The 23,018-nt window shown below is 39.6% G+C and overlaps 1 protein-coding gene across 2 annotated transcripts; it reads left to right on the top strand.

The window, feature by feature from the left end:
• The first annotated feature begins 4,482 nt into the window (after positions 1–4,482).
• porb (P450 (cytochrome) oxidoreductase b) lies at positions 4,483–21,633 on the top strand. 2 transcript variants are annotated; one of them, XM_058080388.1, is made up of 16 exons: positions 4,483–4,623; positions 4,728–4,909; positions 10,908–10,956; positions 13,492–13,620; positions 13,719–13,868; positions 14,360–14,484; positions 14,593–14,682; positions 14,828–14,926; positions 16,455–16,571; positions 16,682–16,800; positions 17,021–17,202; positions 19,285–19,434; positions 19,536–19,803; positions 19,966–20,111; positions 20,968–21,053; positions 21,371–21,633. In XM_058080388.1, exons 2-16 carry the CDS (start codon positions 4,740–4,742, stop codon positions 21,513–21,515), a joined length of 2,025 nt encoding a protein of 674 aa, XP_057936371.1. In that variant the 5' UTR covers positions 4,483–4,623; positions 4,728–4,739; the 3' UTR covers positions 21,516–21,633. The 2 variants fall into 2 exon arrangements, with proteins under 2 accessions (XP_057936371.1, XP_057936372.1); XM_058080389.1 differs by lacking the exons at positions 4,483–4,623; positions 4,728–4,909 and adding an exon at positions 8,295–8,763.
• Positions 21,634–23,018: the final 1,385 nt, after the last annotated feature.

Genomic DNA, 23,018 nt, shown 5'->3' with positions numbered 1-23,018 from the left:
GGAATTTTGTTGATTGTCGAATGCTCGATTTTCTGCTTCGTGTCCAATCCATCTTCCATGTGACCTAGCAGACATTTAAAGCCTCCTTTGTTACATGTGAATTAGCAACTAAGTTTAATATGACTGTCAATCTATCACTTGGGACTTCATAATATGGACGAGTAGAACTTCAGCAGGTTGACCTTGTCAAGTTTCCACTTCGATTCCAAACATCTAATGTTGAATGTATGCTCTACTGCAGGGGTCTCAAACTCAATTTACCACTGGAGCTAGGGTCTGGGTCTGGGCGAGACTGGGCCGCATCAGGTTTTCAAAAAAAAAAAAAACGCATTTATTAAAAACAGAAAAATTAATAAACTTTGCTTTGGTTTCGATTTTCTACAAGAAAAGCTCTGATAAAACATTCCACTGTTCTCAAATATCATAATTTTTATTTTTGTGCACAAAATAAGATGAAAAATAAATAAACAAATCAAGAATAAAGAAAATCAATCAGTAATAAATAAATATAATAATAATAAAGCGGCAAATAATAAAAACCTAAGAAACCACATATAGTTGGTGGGTAGACAAATTATTTTTTTCAGATGAAAATGAACAAAGCATTATTAGAGCCCTGTAGACATGACAAAACACGACTATAGTCACATTTATACTCTTTTTATTTACAACATATTGCGCAACTGCAGGGTCTTGAGACACATGCTAACTCGCAAACTAGAGAGCTAGCGACCTCAACGGTAGCCTTCAAGTTATTTTCCTTTAAACTTAAATAGCCAAAAACTTACCACTTCCACACGGATAGGGAGGATAACTATTAACAGTTATTTAACCTTTAATATGAACATTAATCAAACGTAATAATTTTTTCTGGGTACATGATACCATACACCATCCATATCAAACTTGCGCGGGCCGCACTAACATTAAACTTTCATATCAAGGCTGGGGGCCTCAAACTAGTGTCCTGCGGGCCACATTTGGCCCGCGGGCCGCATGTTTGAGACCCCTGCTCTACCGGCTATTTTTGCAGCATTAGAGAACTTATATTGAGGGTTATGTTTTGGGAAAGGTCATAGGCCAACATATTAAAGAGCGTAATTCCAGTTATTCAACTGCATATGTTTGCGGAATATTAAAGCAAACTATTGACCTCGACTACCCTTTTAATAGTTAACTTTGTCCTTGTTGCCCTTTGCTTGGGAAGCGTGCTAAACGGAAAAAGAAATAAATGTTGAAGTTGATCTCAACTGGAACTATCATGTTGTGTCAAGAAGTTGGACAACCAAAAACACAAAACATTTCTTTGGTCCATATTGTCTGTAGAGAGGTTTTAGAAAGTGATATAAAAAATAATAATGATTTAAAAGTACACTTTTAAAAAGGAATTTGTAACTAAAGTTAAGAATAATACACCTCCGATTTCACAAAGCAGGTATATTTTTCATTGAGACACGTTGCCATGACAACTTGCGCTGTCGACCTTGAGATAGGACATCAAAACATTCAAAGTTATCTGTTCAGTTCAATGTCATTAAATGTGACTCACTTGATTTAAAAACAGTAGTTCAATGGAAATATTATATTTCAACTTTGACAAGGCATTGAACAGAAAGATATCAAGATCAATACATCTTCAACGCTGCTTTTCCTCACTTGGGTCGCCGGGTATGTTGGAACCTATCCCAGACTTTACACTCCTGGTCGCAAGGGGCAAATATAAATAATGAACCATTCACACTCAAATTCAGACCTATGGGCAATTTAGCATTGCCAATTAACCCAACATGTTTTTGGACTGTGGGAGGAATTGGTTAAAACCAGTTTAGAGATTAGTAGATTGTGTTCAACTTTATAAAGACTGAATTAACATACCTAGATTATGCATCGATGCATTGTAGTGAAGAGGGAGTTGAGCCTCAAATGGTTCTCAATTTCCTGCTCAATTTATGTTACAGTAAACCTCGGATATATCGGATTCAATTGTTCCCACTGGTTTTGTCCGATATAAGCGAAATCCGTTATATGCGTATACTGGAAAATGTCCGTTTTACGCATATATCGGATTTATATCCGGTATATGCGTAAATTGGATTTTATCCATTATAAAAAGGCACTTCCTTGACTATGTTTCCAATGTACCTGGACGCGCAGGCAACGCTGCAAACGCTGCAAATGACGTCGTATAGCGGCCTGTCACGATTCTGCGAATCGGAGCGCCACGATGCGGCCATCCGATATATGCGAGGGAAATTTAATGGAAATGCATTGGAACGGGACTGGAGATTTTGTCCGAAATGGGCGAAATCCGTTACAAAAAATCCGATATATGCAATGAATTTTTATTGGAAATGCATTACAGAAAAATTGGTTCTTTTTTATCTGTCCGTTGTGAGCGAATTTCCGATATATCCGAGTCCGATATATCCGAGGTTTACTGTATTTTCCTCACTTTGGGTAGTGACCAGGAAGGTTGTTGTTAAAATTCAAATAGTACGTGTTAAGGAAAACTCCATATAGATTGTTAGATTTTTCTAGAACTAGCTGCTTTTTAGGTGGCACGGCGGTCGAGTGGTTAGCGTGCAGACCTCACAGCTAGGAGACCAGGGTTCAATTCCACCCTCGGCCATCTCTGTGTGGAGTTTGCATGTTCTCCCCGTGCATGCGTGGGTTTTCTCCCGGTACTCCGGTTTCCTCCCACATTCCAAAAACATGCTAGGTTAATTCGCGACTCCAAATTGTCCATAGGTATGAATGTGAGTGTGAATGGTTGTTTGTCTATATGTGACACGCCCTGTGACTGGTCCAGGGCGTACGGTACGCCCTGGACTGGTACGGTACCCCGCCTCTCGCCCGAAGACAGCTGGGATAGGCTCCAGCACCCCTGCGACCCTTGTGAGGAAAAAGCGGTAGAAAATGAATGAATAGATGCTTTCTATTGTTGCTTTGCGCTATTTGGGAGCGTGCTAACAGGCTTCCAGTTGACGCCTCATTTGCATAGGTTATTACTTAAGCACACAAATTTGTAACAAAATTTCTGTTATGCCCCCCAGGGGACAAATGCTTTCAGTGCAAATATTATTGAGGACTAATAATATCTATTGATTTTATTTCTCTCTATTAAATGCAACAATATGGAGAGATGTGACACATACGTGTGTATTAAATTGCGTACGTTAAATTTGTACATGTTGGCAAGTCTGCAGCGACATTGAAAGTATTCCCGTACCGCTCACGCCGGTAACCTCCAAAGTCACGAGTTGAACCAATTGTCCAATAACGCCTGCACAAATGCTACCATTGTATTGAGAACATAGAACATTGGTCACATCTGTTAGTCATCATATTTCTCTGTGCAGTTTAACCAGTTCTATACCATCCTCCTTTGTTCATTCACCTCCATTGTTTCCTTCTTAGAATCACAACCATCTCCCAATTGCTGGTCTTTAAACTTAAAGCGGACCTATAATGCTCTTTCTACTTTTCTTACCAATAAATGTAGTTAAAATGTTGTATTATCATATTAAATTATTGCAAAGTTTCAGATAATGAGGTTTACACATTCGGAAATGAGCCCTGAACGAGGTTTGGGATGGCTCTGAATGTTCGGTTTCAAGGAACACTGGTTCCCTGTGGCGTGACAGTGAGACGCACTTCCTTATACGGGTGTTCCCGAATACAAGCTGTAGACCTTATGGCCCACGGGCCAAATGTGGCCCGCAGGACGCTAGTTTGAAAATATGATGTTGGTAATTGTCTGCAATATCTTAATCACATTGGTGAACAAATCAAGAAAAAAATGGTGCCTGAGGGTTTAGACCAGGGGTCTCAAACATGCGGCCCGCGGGCCAAATGTGGCCCGCAGGACACTAGTTTGAGGCCCCCACCTTGATATGAAAGTTTAATGTTAGTGCGGCCCGCGCAAGTTTGATATGGATGCTGTATGGTATCATGTACCCAGAAAAAATTATTACGTTTGATTAATGTTCATGTTAAAGGTTAAATAACTGTTAATAGTTATCCTCCCTATCCGTGTGGAAGTGGTAAGTTTTAGGCTATTTAAGTTTAAAGGAAATAACTTGAAGGCTACCGTTTAGGTCGCTAGCTCTCTAGTTTGCGAGTTAGCATGTGTCTCAAGACCCTGCAGTTGCGCAATATGTTGTAAATAAAAAGAGTATAAATGTGACTATAGTCGTGTTTTGTCATGTCTACAGGGCTCTAATAATGCTTTGTTCATTTTAATCTGAAAAAAATAATTTGTCTACCCACCAACTATATGTGGTTTCTTAAGTTTTTATTATTTGCCGTTTTATTGTTATTATTATATTTATTTTATTATTATTATTATTTATATTTAGTAGCAATGCGTGCAGAGGCTGACATCCCATTAGAAAAGTTAGCCACTTTGTTGTGTATTTTATTATATGAAAAAATATTGTCATATATGCTAAGGTCCATATTGCCCAACCCTAATTAGAACAGACCGTTTTGGAAAGCCGAGGAATTACAGTAGACCCACGAACCCCACACGTTGAAGCTCCGGCACCTCTTGTAACATCACTAAAATACAGCTGGAAGAGGTGCAGATTCTGGAAGATCTGCACATTAATTTCTTATTTCCAGGTATACATTCCTATAATGAGTGACATTGATGAGATTTAAAAAAAAATATATGTATATATTCTAAGAAAAGTTTTCCTTTTTTTTTTTTTTTTCTCCCCGGCTAGCGGATAGCAGACATGGACCCTGAGACCACCACTCAAACACAAGCCATGACTGATGAGGACGAGCCCCTCTTCAGCAACCTGGACCTGTTCCTTTTCTCCCTGATTGTTGGTCTTGTCATATATTGGTTGATGTCCCGCAAGAAGCCTGAACCCATCCCAGAATTCAAGAAGCTTGAAACAATGTGAGTGTTTTTTTTGTTTCTTTGAAATATACTGTTTGATGTATATTCGTAGGTATATGTGTATGTATGTACTCCCATCGAAGTGGAAGTGGTAAAAAGCTTGGTATTGATATCGACTGATCCCCTGCGCTGTCGTGGCTCGAAAAAATGTCTCTCCAGGGTGGCGCTTGTGTGGCATTTGGGGGCGAGCACTTGACAGGGTGTGGTGAGTTTGAGGCTTGCGATGCGATCATCCCGTCTGGCAACGACTAAAGCCCCGTTCCCAACCCGCTGTACTTGCAAATTTGGACAAAAATTGGGAATGAGTAACACCTTAGCATGCTACACTATGTCGCAGGTTTAGTGCAGGAGGACCTTTTGTTGTGTGCGGGGCTGCGTCGGATTCTGTCAACTTTTGCAATAAAAGTGACTCGCCAGCGACAGTAACCCTCCCCGTTGTTCACTCAGGAAGGAAGCTAACACAGTAAACACAACAAATATACAAGTTTTGTTTTTGCTCTCATCTTTCGTTAACTGAAATCTATGTTCACACAAGGCCTATCCCTCTAAAATATTGTTTGCGACTCCGTCAGTGAGCATATTCACCTTCACCGAGATAATGCATCCGCTTCACAGGTGTGGCATATCAAGATGCTGATTAGACACCATGATTATTGCACACATGCACTTTAATAATGCAAGCATGCTGACTGTCACCAGAGCTGTTTGTTCATTTTCTACCGCTTATCCTCACGAGGGTCGTGGGGGTGCTGGAGCCTATCCCAGCTGTCTTCGGACGAGAGGCGGGGTACACCCTGGACTGGTCGCCAGCCAATCACAGGGCACATATAGACAAACAACCATTCACACTCACATTCATACCTATGGACAATTTGGAGTCGCAAATTAACCTAGCATGTTTTTGGAATGTGGGAGGAAACCCACGCCTGCACGAGGAGAACATGCAAACTCCACACAGAGATGGCCGAGGGTGGAATTGAACTCGGGTCTCCTAGCTGTGAGGCCTGCGTGCTAACCACTCCCAGGTCAACCATTCATTCATTTGTTTTCTACCGCTTATCCTCACGAGGGTCGCGGGGAGTGCTGGAGCCTATCACAGCTGTCTCCGAGCAAGAGGCGGGGTACACCCTGGACTGGTGGCCAGCCAATCACAGGGCACATATAGACAAACAACCATTCACACTCACATTCATACCTGTGGACAATTTGAAGTCGCTAATTAACCTAGCATGTTTTTGGAATGTGGGAGGAAACCGGAGAACATGCAAACTCCACACAGAGATGGCCGAAGGTGGAATTGAACTTGGGTCTCCAAGCTGTGAGGCCTGCGCGTTAACCACTTTATCACCGTGCAGCCCGTCTTTGAATTTGTTTTTTTTATTCAAAGACATTGATTATATGTAGTATTACCATATATTTCTATTTGACTTCATTTAGCTATTTTTATGCTTGAAAATACTTCGTATAGGTCAGTGGTTCTCAGTTGTTTTGTGTCATGTGCCCACAGCAATTCAATACTCGCCATAGATACATATATAGATGGGTTTTTTTTATTGTTATTCATGTAGAAGTGTTGCTTTTCGCCATATTATAGTGAGCAGCCAGAAAAGGGATGCATGTCCGACTCTTGGTGCTATGCTGCTAGTGACCACATTTCCCTGATCTGGAAAGGCAATCATAAATCCAAGCACTTTCTTTTGAAACTAAAAAACTCCAGTTGAGCTGTGCAGTCAAGCAAGTTTGAGTTCGCCTTTAATTTTTAAACACGGATCGCCTTTCATGGTCTGTGTGAGAACTTTCGAGTTGTCTGTCTGTTTTGTTATGCTGCTTCCTCCTTTGTGTCAAAGCGCGCCAGCTTTCCCTGGGTTGGTCCCTTTCCTAGTCGCTTATCAGCAGAGCGATGGAGGTTTGGTTTGTTTCCACTCAACTCTCCTACAACTAAATATAATTACAGTCCCACCCCAACCACAACACAAATAACCTCACCCCCGACGTCTAAGTTGAGCCACTGAAGGAAGGTTTAGTACAGGGGTCTCAAACACTAGTTTGAGGCCCCCCGCCTTGATATGAAAGTTTAATGTTAGCGCGGCCCGCGCAAGTCTGATATGGATGCTGTATGGTATCATGTACCCAGAAAAAAATATTACATTTGATTAATGTTCATGTTAAAGGTTAAATAACTGTTAATAGTTATCCTCCCTATCCGTGTGGAAGTGGTAAGTTTTTGGCAAGTTTAAAGGAAATAACTTGAAGGCTACCGTTTAGGTCGCTCAATCTCTAGTTTGCGAGTTAGCATATGTCACAAGACCCTGCAGTTGCGCAATATGTTGTAAATAAAAAAAGTATAAATGTGACTATAGTCGTGTTTTGTCATGTCTACAGGGCTCTAATAATGCTTTGTTCATTTTAATCTGAAAAAAATAATTTGTCTACCCACCAACTATATGTGGTTTCTTAAGTTTTTATTATTTGCTGTTTTATGATTATTATATTTATTTATTTATTACTGATTGATTTTCTTTATTCTTGATTTGTTTGTTTATTTTCCATCTTATTTTGTGTAGAAAAATAAAAAGTAATATATTTGAGAACAGTGGAAGGTTTTATCAGAGCTTTTCTTGTAGAAAATCAGAACCAAAGCAAAGTTTATTAATTTTTCTGTTTTTAATAAATGCGTTTTTTGATTTTTTTTTGGAAAACCTGATGCGGCCCAGACCTTAGCTCCAGTGGCCCCCAGGTAAATTGAGTTTGAGACCCCTGGTTTAGTAAGATCCTGACTTGGTGCGTGAATCCTGATTCCCAAAGTGATGACCATCAGGATGTATGTGTTGTTTTTAGGATATCTGTGGAATTGCAGGGTTACAGGAAGGGAGCATAAAAATGAAACAAGCGCCAAGATGGCCTGCTGTCGCCGTTCAAGAGAGCGATGATTACCTAACTGTTTTCAAGGAGGCGTAGTCTTCCATGTATTTCCTGTGCTTTTGTTTTTGGCCCTGAACCCCTCGGAAGGCTAGGAGCCAAGCTTCTTTTGTGAGGCCTCTCCAAAGGTGGAAAGTTGAGGCGAAAGACAAGCAACCCTTTCTTCCCCCAAGTTACCCCCCCCCCCCCAATGTTTCCCCTCTCCCCTGCTTTTTTCTTTTGTGTGTGTGCGCGTTAGCTCAGCTACTCTGCCATTGGAGCAGAGCCTTGTCACAAATGGAATCCTTTTATGATAAATGTTGTTGCCATAGCAATGGCATGCCCCTCTCTCCTCCAGTGAGTTGGGGGCGGGGGACAAAAAAATCTACCATTCAGTCCCCCCCCCCACTACCGCTTCTTTAGTGGTCCACAGAGGAGTGGCTTTGGTTAGTTGACTAGCCAAATCCTCAGAATGGATCTTGTAGACTTTTTCGTTCTAACACCTTTCAGCCTGGAGAGGAAAAAAGGGGGGCGGGGAACGAGGGGAGAGGCATTTTCAGCCCCGGAGTGCTTCAGTGTGTGTTGGTACGAGTCAAAAAGAGCGGGGTCTGCAACTCTGCTGCATTTTACGGGGAAGTCAGTTTCCCACCATTGTGTCCAGACACTGACAGGGGCTTTGCAGTGTTGTTGAGCGACTATGAGAAACAGACGTAACAAGACTCGGGGAGCAGCACAGGAAGACGCTGAGTTCAGATAATGTTGGAGCCTCCGAGGTAAAGGCAGACCTCGTCTTTTGTGAAGCTTTTTTTAAGTGTCTTTCTGGATTTGGGGTTGTATTTATTCTATCGTGTGGCGTTGCCTTGCCAACGGTGATAGCGGCCGAGCTGAGCTGCAGGGCTACATGCCATGGGCTGCGTTTTCTCCCTGCCGGAGGACAGGAGAGATGCTGCTGAAAGGTTAGTAACCTGCTTCGAAAACGCACTGTGAGCGTAACGTTACGATACGTACGATACTTCGAGGTGCGTAGCGGTGCGATGTTTAGAAATGAACTGCATTGGTTTGACTCCAGTGTTTCCAGAAAGTTATATAAGAGAAAATGAATAAATCTTTTCAACCACAAAATGTAGTGTTTTCATCAATAATGAGTCACAAAAAAAAAAAAATAGAAAACCTAGCTTACACAAGCCTCACTGTTTAGGTCAATGAGCTTGTTCTGCTAAAGTGTTCTGAAAGCATGTTGTAATGGTTAGTTCACATACGGGTGTCAAAGTTCTAACCGGACCCAAAAAAAATGATAAATACTTTTCGGTTTCCGCTTCATTTTTGTGACAACGACAGAGAGAAGAAGAACTTGGGAGTTAAACATTTTGAGCTGGCAGCTGCACAGAAAGTTAGCATTTCTTAAAGTAAGACTCTCTAGTTGTCCCCGTGTCCTCCACGGTTTGGTTTACCTTTGCTGCATCTCAGTCCAGACACTTCCCAGACCTGATCTGATAATGTCCGGAAAGTCTCTGGTGAATCTAAGAGGAATGTTGGAGCTTGAGGGCAAAATGTCTGCTTTTTACATTGTGTGAACCACAGGAGCCGGTTTTATAGCGTTTGGCAACCAATTCTCATGTCTGAAACGTGTAATGGGTTCCTTAAGTTTAAGGCAATTTGGCTAAGCTGTGCATTCTCGATACATGACGGTGTATGAAGAGTTTGACATGTCCTATTTACAGCTAAGTAAGATACCTGTATCAACTCGGGGTACTTGATACTCAATTTATATGGTGAAAATATGATTTATACGAAAAAAGGTTGTAACGATCTGGAGACATTGCTCATAGCGTTAAGGAAAGATGGTGACTGAAAGAGAAGGACATGGGTGAGCACCTTGAGGCTCAACGGACGGCATCAAACTAACTCAACCAGAACAGAAATTATTGCAGGAATGCACAATAAGATGTGTAAATAATCTATATTGCTATTTTTCATATGGCCAGATGTTACTTTTTTATATATATTTTTGTATTTATTGAAGTTTTTTAAAGAAGTGAGAATATAGCAATGATGAATTATATACTTATGTGTCAGTAGATACTTCTGTCTGCATGTACTCTATTTTTTTTGATGCGCTGATAAAATACACCATTTTTTATTGCACCTTTGACTGAACCGCAGCTGCCGTCGATCCCCTTGATCATGAATGAAGCGGCACAACCTTTTATTTTGCTTCTTGCTTTGATTTCTACCCTCCATTTTGCCACTCCATTTTGTTTAATTTGTAGGAAAAAAAATAATTAAGCAACATTGCGGGCAAGGCTGTAGTGATAAGGCAGTTAAGGAAAGATGGTGACTGAAAGAGAAGAACATGGGTGAGCACCTTGAGGCTCAACGGACGGCATCAAACCATCCGTAGGGGTAACTCAACCAGAACAGAAATTACTGCAGTAATGCACAGTAAGATGTGTAAATAATCTATATTGCTATTTTTCATATGGCCGGATGTTACTTTTTTATATATTTTTTGTATTTTTTAAGGTTTTTAAAGAAGTGAGAATATAGAAATGATGAATTGCATACATACGTGTATTCTGGCTGCATTTCTTTTTGATACGCTGATAATATACACAAATTTGTTTATTGCACCATTGATTGAACTGCAGCTGCCGCCGATCCCCTTGATCATGAATGAAGCGGCACAACCTTTTATTTTGCTTCTTGCTTTGATTTCTACCCTCCATTTTGCCACTCGCTGGTTTTATTTGTAGAAAAAAATAATAATTAAGCAACATTGTGGACAAGGGCTGTAGTGATAAATGAAAATGTATATTGATGTAATCTATTGAAACATTATCCATGTGGTTAAATCGTCTTCATCTACCCATACACTGAACTCATTTCATCACTGTAATAAAGTAAAGATGGTGCCTCTAAAAGTAGCATGACAAAAAAAATCTGAATATTTTTTTTCCCCTTCTATCTTTCTAGTAATGTTTATTTTTAGAACATGACTGACATGACAACTTGCCACTAAACACATATTTAACCGATTATAATAATTATCCATGTATTAGTTAATATTACCCTAATGTGTAACACATGTTTTGTTCCCCAGAGCACCCACAACGAGAGAGACGAGTTTCATTGACAAAATGAAGAAAACGGTAAGTCCTGTTAGCCAAAACAATGTCGGTGCTGCAGATTCTCAATGTTAGCCTCGATAACCATCGGTGGGAAAAAACTGTAGGAATGTATCAGAGTCCTTAAGGAGTAGTCCCCTGGGATTGGGGGGTTTATAGGTTCAAGAAAACAAAAGTATTTTGGACTTGTTGAGTTGTCAGTCAGCATCCTTAGTACTGTAAAGGTTGTCTTAAGCAAGGAACTAAAATGAGTTATTGTTTTGATTGTTACTCCCTAGTTTGTGGGAACGCTTGTTTTGAGGTGCTTGAGGTACATTTTAATAGAACACTAGTTACAGCAGAGAGGAGTCTACTATGAACTCATTATGTGCTATATATATCACTATATTGACACTTACTATGGTACCCATTATGTCATTGGATGGTCATATCACCTCATACTTCGGTATGAGGTACATTATTTAAAAAAAAATAAATAAAAAAAAAACCTATAACTGTATTATGGAAAGCAGGAAGTGAACAAATGTAACAGTTACTGATTGTAAAAGTACCAGACGGAGGGGTAGGATTTAATAAGCTTTGCTTCTTCCTACTCCTTTTGGACATGTGGAACTGGGAACTGATTATGGGATGCACTCAATTGTAATCTGATGCATGTTCAAATGAAATAAATCATTACCACTACTATGGTACCCATTATGTCATTGTATGGTCATATCACCTCGTACTTCGGTATGTGATTAAAATTAAAATTAAAATTAAAATTAAAATTAAAATTAAAATTAAAATTAAAATTAAAATTAAAATTAAAATTAAAATTAAAATTAAAATTAAAATTAAAATTAAAATTAAAATTAAAATTAAAATTAAAATTAAAATTAAAATTAAAATTGTTAGGATAAAAATTAAAATTTATGTTAGGATAAAAATTTAAATAAACAAAAAATAAATAACTTAAATTATATTAGGAAAGCAGGAAGTGAACAAATGTGACAGTTACTGATTGTAAAAGTCCCAGATGGAGGGTTAGGATTTAAAAAGCTTTGCTTCTTCCTACTCCTTTTGGACATGTGGAACTGTGAACTGATTATGTGAGGCGTCAATTGTAATCTGATGCATGTTCAAATGAAATAAAACCATTACCATTTTTATAGTGTTGAATGTTCAAAAAGGCTTGCACAAGTGGTATTCCTCAGAGAACAATAATCGGCAACAGTTACTTCTTTAAGCATCTGGGCTATGCTTTTATGCCTGCTTGTTGTCCCCGTGAGAGTTTCCCCTTGATATTTTTTTTAATCCAATACTTGTTTTGTTTTGCTGATATCGTCCCAATATCAATACCCGATCAGAACATCCATAACACAACAGCACATAGAGCAAATACACTGCAAGAGCAGACGGAATCGACTCAGCCTATTTTGAAATGGTTTTATTCTAATATGTATGCCAAAGCATACGCTTTATTACCCGATGATGTCATGTAGTTCTGTGGGAAACGCTAGAGTTATTATCTTTCATAAAGGCAATTTCTTATGGAGGCCTTGTGTCGGATCTCCTTAATTGTGGTGCACCTAAGTGTGACGCAACCATTTGGTGCACATCATCATACGGTCACATGGGCTTTAAATGTGGTGTATTTACACTTAAAAGTAATCATAAGACTCAGAACAACTTCACTACTGAATGGGGCCTGTCTGCTGATGCAACCATGCATATGTCATACTTTGGTTAAGATGAAAGAATAATGAAAAAAAATTTGGTTTTTGAATTGTGATTTTTGCCACAAATTGTTCGGATACAATGACACTAGTGGAAAAGACCTTTGTCCCCCAGTTTCTTTTACTCTGAATGGCTTTTTGGATAATTGTTAGTTAATTTAAATTAGTAGGTTTCCTGGCTCAAACTCTGCTTTTACGCCGACTTCACAAATGTTCTGTAGGGTTGAGGTCCGGGCCTCAATCATTTATTTTATTGTCCTGATATCCTGTCCAAGTTTCTGCCTTCTGGCTACTGATTTAAAGTGAAGTTGAAGAATTTGGACATACCTGTCGTCTCCGTAGTTCCATCCACTTTGTGCAGTGCACCAGTACCACTTGGCAACAAAACCAGGGACACTATGTAAATTAGATTAAAATATTTAATCCTACTGTCAGTGTATGTTAGTTTTATGTTTGCTAAATACAAGGATGAAGAGTCTTGAACCAGTCATGATGTGCTATATATATCACTATATTGACACTTACTATGGGTACCCATTATGTCATTGTAGGGTCACATCACCTCATACTGTACGAGGTACATAATTAAAAAAAACAACAACCTTAAACTGTATTATGGAAAGCAGGAAGTGAACAAATGTAACAGTTACTGATTGTAAAAGTACCAGATGGAGGGGTAGGATTTAAAAAGCTTTGCTTCTTCCTACTCCTTTTGGATATGTGGAACTGTGAAGTGATTATGTGATGCATTCAATTGTAATCTGATGCATGTTCAAATGATTAAAATATTTAATCCTACTGTCCTAACTTTTATTTCTGGCCTTTGTCCACATTCCTCCAGAGCAAGAACATTATTGTGTTCTATGGCTCCCAGACGGGCACAGCAGAGGAATTTGCCAACAGACTGTCGAAAGATGCTCAACGTTACGGCATGAAAGGAATGGCTGCCGACCCAGAGGAATATGACATGGTAAATTATATTATATTATACAAATATTTATAGCACGATATTTACAATGAAACATTGTTTTAGTCAATGCTTTCTGTCCCTGATGTCATGTTGTTCAGGGTGAACTGTCTCGTCTTGCTGAGATCAAAAACTCATTAGCCATATTCTGCATGGCCACTTACGGAGAAGGAGACCCCACAGATAACGCCCAGGATTTTTATGACTGGCTGCAAGAAAATGACGAAGACCTCTCTGGACTCAACTACACGGTGAGTTTTTATCATACATCTTTTTCTATCAATGTATTTTTTTATTATTGAAATAAATGCATAGGAATATAGTCAAACAAGAACAGGTAGCTCTGAAGAATAAGTGTTCCAGTAAGTAATTGGCGATTTTGGTGGTCATGCCCCATAATGAAGAACATTATGGGGCAGTTTGAACAAAACAGTTTGTTCAGTGGCCCGTGAGATTGCGCAACTCTGTTGACGCTAGTGAATGTTTCTACTCTCTGTTCTCTCTGTCAGTTTTTAAAAAATTCAAACCATTTCCTACAAAGTTATAATTTTATCCCATTGGGAGGAATGCATTGGATTTATAGTCACTCCGCCGCTGTAGTGATTTTTTTTTTTTTTTTTTTAAACACCAAGTCACAGTTAATTTGGGATCTTTTTCCATAATTTTGTATATAACATGTCATCTGCCTCATGAAATATGTAGCACTGTCCTTTCATCAATATGTCAAAATGGCTTCTTATAGGTTTTTGCTTTGGGCAACAAGACATATGAACACTACAACGCAATGGGGAAATATGTGGACAAAAGGTTGGAAGAACTCGGAGCCAAGCGCATCTTTGACCTTGGTTTAGGAGATGATGATGGCAAGTAAGTAGTAAAAAAAAAACAAAAAAAAGATACACTGACTTTAATAGTGATCTCTGTGGTTGTTACTTATTAATATTGATTGAAACATCTTTTTCTTTTGGCTCTCAGTTTGGAAGAGGACTTTGTCTCATGGCGAGAGCAGTTTTGGCCCGCAGTCTGCGAGCACTTTGGAGTGGAAGCCTTAGGAGATGACTCGAGGTTGATTTACAGAAACATGAACATCACAAGTCAAATATGCCTCCGCTTAATCCTATCACACAATGTTACACAAGAAGCTCTAGCACAACACTTTCTCTGAAATGTTAAATGTTTCAAGATAACCGACTGCTTTGTTCTCAAATAGCATACGACAATATGAGCTGAAGGAGCACACCGACATCAACATGAATAAAGTGTTCACTGGCGAGATTGGCCGTCTGAAGAGTTTTGAGGTCCAGAAGCCGTAAGTATGATGCCAGAGAAATGAGTGCGTCTGCAGTTACTAAAGGTCATTTGAGCTTTTTTGCCCCCTAGTGGACATTTTTAAATGTTGTAGATTTTTGGTGCGTTTTTGGTTTGATTAAAATGAACTCGAGGTCATTGACATTGCTAGTACGGAATCAAGAATAAAGAAAATCAATCAATCAGTAATAAATAAATAAATATAATAATAATAATAATAATAAAACGGCAAATAATAAAAACTTAAGAAACCACATATAGTTGGTGGGTAGACAAATTATTTTTTTCAGATTAAAATGAACAAAGCATTATTAGAGCCCTGTAGACATGACAAAACACGACTATAGTCACATTTATACTCTTTTTATTTACAACATATTGCACAACTGCAGGGTCTTGAGACACATGCTAACTCGCAAACTAGAGAGCTAGCGACCTCAACGGTAGCCTTCAAGTTATTTCCTTTAAACTTAAATAGCCAAAAACTTACCACTTCCACACAGATAGGGAGGATAACTATTAACAGTTATTTAACCTTTAACATGAACATTAATCAAACGTAATAATTTTTTCTGGGTACATGATACCATACAGCATCCATATCAAACTTGCGCGGGCCGCACTAACATTCAACTTTCATATCAAGGCGGGGGCCTCAAACTAGTGTCCTGTGGGCCACATTTGGCCCGCGGGCCGCATGTTTGAGACCCCTGACTTAAGGCAATATTGCTCCGTAAAACGCTTAAAACCAAGTAAAACTCAATAAAACACAAAGACAGCTGGGATAGGCTCCAGCATACACATGACTCTCGTGAGCATAAGCGGTATGGAAAATGGATGGATGGATGTTTCATGAGAAGTTTTTCATGTGGGGGCAGGGCGGCAGGCACTCCTTGAAGATAATTTCAGCCCCCAAAAGGGGGAAGCTGCAAAAAAAACAACAACACATAATTGGGAACCACTGATTTAATGTAAACATTCATTCATGCTGGAGCCTATCCCAGCTGTCTTCGGGAGAGAGGCAGGGTACACCCTGGACTGGTGGCCAGCCAATCACAGGGCACATATAGACAAACAACCATTCACACTCACATTCATACCTATGGACAATTTGGAGTCGGCAATTAACCTAGCATGTTTATGGAATGTGGGAGGAAACCCGGAGAAAACCCACGCAAAACTCCACACAGAGATAGCCGAGGGTGGAATTGAACGCTGGTTTCATAGCTGTGAGACTAGCTGTGCTAACCACTCGTTCGCCATGCAGCTCCCAGGTCAACCATTCATTCATTCGTTTTCTACCGCTTATAGAATTGAACCCAGGTCTCCTAGCTGTGAGGTCTGCGCGCTAACCACTAGACCACCGTGCCGCCCTAATGTAAACATTTGATGCTGAAACATAAATTTTCACAACAAAAGCATAATAAGACACACATTGTTTTGTTTGACACATTATGCTTTGGCACTATTTTTGAAGTACCGTGTCACTATCTTGCATAACAGTGACCCCCCACTCCCTCATTTTACAGGCCATTTGATTCAAAGAACCCCTTTTTAGCCCCGGTCACCGTCAACCGTAAACTCAACAAAGGAGGCGATCGGCACCTGATGCACCTTGAACTCGACATTTCCGGCTCCAAGATCAGGTGGCTCACCGGCTAATAAAGATGATTCATATTGGTTCTATCTATCATAAGTATATCATAGTCATACGTAGTATGAGCAAAGTCTAACTTGTGACATTGTGTGATTGCAGATACGAGTCAGGTGATCATGTGGCTGTTTTCCCATCAAATGACGCGGCATTGGTGAACAAGTTGGGGCAGATCCTTGGAGTGGACCTTGATGTGGTTATCTCTCTGAACAACCTTGATGGTACGGCATTGACGGCGCAAAGTACCTTCTGACTTAACGTGCTCCTCCCTCCAATCTATCCAGGAATTCTCCCCTGATATCTATGTTTGCACTGTCAGCTCATTTATAATTATGATACTGCAATTATTATTATATTATTATCAAAAAGTACCCAGTTTATAGAGCTGTATTTGTATTATGTGACTAATTTTTACATATGGAATCCTGTTCATTTTTTCAGAGGAGTCCAATAAGAAACACCCGTTCCCTTGCCCGACGACGTACCGCACGGCTCTAACACACTACCTCGACATCACGCATCCTCCTCGTACCAACGTGCTTTACGAGCTCGCGCAGTACGCTTCCGACCCAAAAGAACAGGAGAATATGCGCAAGATGGCATCGTCATCACCCCAGGGAAAGGTCAGTGTGGGGGGGGTTGGTGGTTTGTTTGCAGAAGATGAATTTAGGGTGTCTTTGTGTGGAGTTTGCATGTTCTCCCCGTGCATGCGTGGGTTTTTTCCGGGTACTCCGGTTTCCTCCCACATTCCCACATGTGAGTGTGAATGGTTGTTTATCTATATGTGCCCTGTGAGTCCAGGGTGTACCCCACCTCACGCCGGAAGACAGCTGGGATAGGCTCCAGCACCCCGCGCGACCCTCGTGAGGATAAGCGGTAGAAAACGAATGAATGAACGAACGAACAAATGAATTAATGGTTGACCCGGGAGCTTCATGGTGGATGAGTGGTTAGCACGCAGGCCTCACAGCTAGTTCAATTCCACCCTCAGCCATCTCTGTGTGGAGTTTGCATGTTCTCCCCGTGCATGCGTGGCTTTTCTCCGGGTACTCCGGTTTCCTCCCACATTCCAAAAACATGCTAGGTTAATTGGCGACTCTAAATTGTCCATAGGTATGAATGTGAGTGTGAATTGTTTGTCCTGTATGTGCCCTGCCTCTCGCCCAAAGTCAGCTGGGATAGGCTCCAGCATACCCCCGTCAACCCAATGCAGATAAGCAGTATAGAAAATGGATGGATGATTTTTGCTTTCTGCCAATGAATAAACACACCCTACTTGTTAAAACTAATAAGTTTTAACAAGTCTTTGCTAGGGTCACGGGTATGCTGGAGCCTATCCCAGCTCTCGTTTCAGGTGATGGCTTGGGGGTACATGCCAGGAAACTGTTACATTATATGTAACGTATTGTAATTGATTAGCCATGATTAATTAATCATACCCATCCCCAATTGCAATACAGTAGTATTCAACAGTCAGTATTGTTTTATGCCATATCTGAGAATGACTGGCATACCAGCTACAAAACTACTTTTGGACAAAATGCTGTCTCTGTTAAAAGCAGTTAAGTTTTGGATTACTTCACCTTCTGCTATAAGAGTGAGATCGGGAAGACGTGTGTTCGATTTTCCGCTTTTTTTTCTCCCCGTGCATACATGGTTTTCTCTGGGTACTTTGGTACTTCCTAAGATTATTGTGTTTTATTGAGTTTTACTGTCTTTGCCACATACAGAAAAACTGAACGATGCACGGGCGCCATTTTGTGCACCGAATATGATCCAATGTATGAATTACCGTAATCCCTCGTTTATCACGGTCAATTGGTTCCACACCCGACTTTATTAAGTGAATTTCCACTAAGTAGGAGTACTTAGATCATCAAAAGAGCATGAGTAATTCATTCATTCATCTACTGCTTTTCCTCACGAGGGTCGTGGGGGGTGCTGGAGCCTATCCCAGCTGTCCTCGGGCGAAAGGCAGAGTACACCCTGGACTGGTGGCCAGCCAAATCACAGGGCACATATAGACAAACAACCATTCACACTCACATTCATACCTATGGACAATTTGGAGTCACCAATTAACCTAGCATGTTTTTGGAATGTGGGAGGAAACCGGAGTACCCGGAGAAAACCCACGCATGCACGGGGAGAACATGCAAACTCCACACAGAGATGGACGAAGGTGGAATTGGAACTCGGGTCTCCTAGCTGTGAGGTCTGTGCGCTAACCACTCGTCCACTATGCAGCCTCCTTAAAACATTAACTCATTAATTTTCTACCGCTTATCCTCAAGAGGGTCACGGGGGGCGCTGGAGCCTATCCCAGCTGTCTTCGGGCGAGAGGCGGGGTACACCCTGGACTGGTGGCCAGCCAATCACAGGGCACATATAGACAAAACAACCATTCACACTCACATTCATACCTATGGACAATTTGGAGTCGCTAATTAACCTAGCATGTTTTTGGAATGTGGGAGGAAACCGGAGTACCCGGAGAAAACCCACACATGCACGGGGAGAACATGCAACAAACTCCACACAGAGATGGCCGAAGGTGGAATTGAATTTGGGTCTACTAGCTGTGTGACCTGCGTGCTAACCACTTGATCACCGTGCAGCTTTAAAGTAGATATTTTATTATAAAAATAGTACTGTTTTTATACGATTGAATGACTTTTTCTTTTTTCCTGCTGTTTTCTTATCAGGCGCTCTACCAGAGTTGGGTGCTGGAACCCTGTAGAAACATCCTCGCCATCCTTGAGGACATGCCCTCTTTACGGCCCCCCATTGACCACCTGTGTGAGCTCCTGCCTCGTCTCCAAGCTCGCTATTACTCCATAGCCTCCTCCTTTAAAGTAAGTCTCTCTTCAACAACCAACGCTCTTAATTTGTATCTACAAATTATATTTGCTGTCTATACCGATTTTTAAGATGCTTATATCTCTGTGTTCCACAGGTTCACCCCAACAGCATCCACATCTGTGCTGTGGTGGTGGAATACAAGACAAAGACAAACCGCACCAACAAGGGAGTGGCCACTAATTGGCTGAAGAACAAACTCGTGACCGACAACGGCCACAAGTCCACCGTTCCCATGTACATCCGCAAATCTCAGTTCCGCCTGCCCTTCAAGGCCAGCATCTCGGTGATCATGATAGGTCCTGGCACAGGGATTGCTCCCTTCATGGGCTTCATCCAGGAGAGGGGCTGGCTCAAACAGCAAGGTATTTATAGCAGCGGTGGGGCCCTGTTTGAACTTTTACCGCAGTTTGTCTCCACAAGGTTAGAAAGACGAGACATGTTTCCCTTCACGTTAAACCTCAAAGATCATCAACAGCAAGTATGACCTCACATATTGTCGTCGTGTCTCTGCCATCCGTGTGCAGGAAAGGAAGTCGGCGAGACGGTGATGTACTTTGGCTGCCGACATAAGAATGAAGATTATCTCTACCAGGAAGAGCTGGAGGAGGCGGAGAAGAATGAAGTCCTAACGCAGCTTAACGTTGCCTTCTCCAGAGACCAGGAATACAAGGTAGCGTTTTTAGACCACTGTCCTAACATTCACCGGAATAAACGTTTGCTCTCGTTACTCCAGCGTGACACAACTTTTAACAAGATACCAGTCTTATTTGTGGTAGTTTCTCTGGGCTCAGGCTTGTGTGCAATGTTGGGTTAGAGTGGTAATGGTAATGGTTTTATTTCATTTGAACATGCATCAGATTACAATTGAGTGCATCTCATAATCAGTTCACAGTTCCACATGCCCAAAAGGAGTAGGAAGAAGCAAAGCTTATTAAATCCTACCCCTCCATCTGGTACTTTTACAATCACTAACTGTTACATTTGTTCACTTCCTGCTTTCCTAATATAGTTTAAGTTATTTTAATTTTTATCCTAACATAATTTTAATTTTTATCCTAACAATTTTAATTTTAATTTTTATCCTAAAAAATTTAATTTTTATCCTAAAAAATTAAATTTAAATTTTTATCCTAAAAATTTTTATTTTTACTTATTTTTATTTTTATTTTTATTTTTATTTTTATTTTTATTTTTATTTTTATTTTTATTTTTATTTTTATTTTTATTTTTATTTTTATTTTTATTTTTATTTTTATTTTTATTTTTATTTTTATTTTTATTTTTATTTACTCCCCGTAAATGAATAAATTGGTTTAGGTAAACAGCACACTGGATGCTATTTTGTGTGTATATATATATATATATGTATGTATATGTATAGATATGTATATATAAAAAGAGCCACATAGAAATAGTGGTTCATATTTTAATTCTGTCAATTCAATTTGAATTCATTTGGATTTCAAGATATCATCCCCCCCCCAACAAATCCTGTGTTTTCTTATATGCCGTTCTCTACACTTAAGGTTTATGTCCAACACCTCTTGAAGAAAAATAAGGACCACCTCTGGAAGCTCATTAATTCGGACAGCGCCCATATTTACATTTGCGGGTATGTATTTGTCATTTATCAATTTTTGTTCAATGTCAACTTTTTTTTATATCATTATAAGATGTTAAACCAGAGCTGATATGAACAACATAACTATAAAACTGGAACAGACGCTGTGTATGCACCCCCAGATAGGTCTTCAGTAAAATACACATCATTTTTGATTCTTTATTAACACAAATGGGGCAGAATATGTATCAAAATAAGCTATTTACAACAAAAACTAAGACATTCTATGTTCAGCATGTGAGCGTTTGTCTCCCCCTGATGGTGCACTTGACAACATTCAACTCAATTCTTTATGTTTGACTTTTTAGGGATGCAAGAAACATGGCGAAGGATGTACAGACGGCCTTCTATGAGATCGCAGAAGAGCTCGGAGGCATGGCGCGCACGCAGGCCGTAGAATACGTCAAGAAACTGATGACCAAGGGACGCTACTCGCAGGACGTCTGGAGTTAAAAAAAAAAAAACCCAGCCCCGGGCCTCCATCTGACTACTCTAGTGGTCGTTTTTAATTAGTGTTGTCTGTTTTTTTTTTATATCTTATTTTATCAGGACTGCAAATGAAAACATTAAACACATTCCTATTCATATTCTGGGTCATGAAGCTAAAGAGGAAAAAAGCCCTACCTCTGCAGATTATTTAGCAAAACCATTGCACAGCTATTGTCGATTAATCTATGTCATATCGTGCGTCTGGGCCAGCAGAACTTATCGTCTGTCATCCAGCGCCACTGTTTTTGTCTCTGATGACTGGGTGGAACAGTGTGTTATATATTATAGCACATCACTCTTGGGTTTTTTTTCCCCAAAAAAGGGAGACTCAGTCATGGTACAGAAATTTAAAAAATGCAAACATGTTGCTATCATTTCAAATTATTTTTATTTTACTCTTTCAAGATGAATTTAATGAATGGGACAAAAGTTAAGCAGCTTTTTAACTATTGACTCATGGATCCCCAAACTGCTTTTATACATTGTGTTAATCCACTGAACACAAATTATGCATATATATATATATATATATATATATATATATATATATATATATATATATATATATATATATATATATATATATATATATATATATATATATATATATATATATATATATATATATATATATATATATATATATATATATATATATATATATATATATATATATATATATATATATATATATATATATTTAGAATTCATCATGCTTTTTAAATAAAACCTGGTTGCTGTTTATATAACACAGCAGATAACACTGCAATATGAATGAATCACTGCAGGCAGTTTTCTATTGAAATCATGCTAACACTATACAGTAGTTTATTTCATTGTTAAAAAATTAAAAAAAAGATTACGGAGGGAAATGTTTGAGCAAACTGGCACAGGTACTAATAATGTTTGACAAGGGACATTTTTCTGTTTATGCATATGATACTAATTTACTTTTCAGAGGCAGGCACGTGATGCAAAGAAGGTTTTTTTCTGTATTTTGTTTGACATACAAGCATGCATTTAAAAAAAAATACTGAATGAAAATGTACAGATATAATGTTAATATCCTGAGTTAGAGCGTTGAAATGATCTGTATTTGATGCATTTGACTGAAGAAAATATGAACACACATCCCCTCACAGGTGGGGTAGCGCTAGCGGGTAGGCTAAAGCTACACAAGCTGGTCTCCATTGGTATAGGGCCTACTGCAATGGGACCCAAAAGAATTGGGGTCCCAGCAGAATTCCTGGCAATCCCCCCTCTCCATTCATTACACATGAGTACTACAACATGTGAATTCAAAGTCAAAACTACAGTACAGTATGTATTCCTGTGCTGCCTGTGCCTTTTAAACACTGCCTTACATAATTGGATTTATACATTTCACAAAAGTGTTTGCTCACTGTTGTGACTTTTCCCCGTTTTACTTATATATACTATATATATATATATATGGTGAAATTATTT

Source organism: Doryrhamphus excisus, chromosome 8 (genome assembly GCF_030265055.1).
Source record: "Doryrhamphus excisus isolate RoL2022-K1 chromosome 8, RoL_Dexc_1.0, whole genome shotgun sequence".
Lineage (NCBI taxonomy): Eukaryota > Metazoa > Chordata > Actinopteri > Syngnathiformes > Syngnathidae > Doryrhamphus > Doryrhamphus excisus.
Note: the sequence above shows the minus strand (reverse complement) of the source record. Positions and strands in the feature narration are given on the sequence as shown.

Bases quoted from the DNA above. Each gene is read 5' to 3' on its own strand.
- porb (XM_058080388.1), top strand. From the start codon at position 4,740: ATGGACCCTGAGACCACCACTCAAACACAAGCCATGACTGATGAGGAC. The intron at 14,683-14,827 runs GTTGATTTACAG...GTTCTCAAATAG, and splicing joins GCCTTAGGAGATGACTCGAG to CATACGACAATATGAGCTGA. The intron at 16,572-16,681 runs GTGGCTCACCGG...GTGTGATTGCAG, and splicing joins ATTTCCGGCTCCAAGATCAG to ATACGAGTCAGGTGATCATG.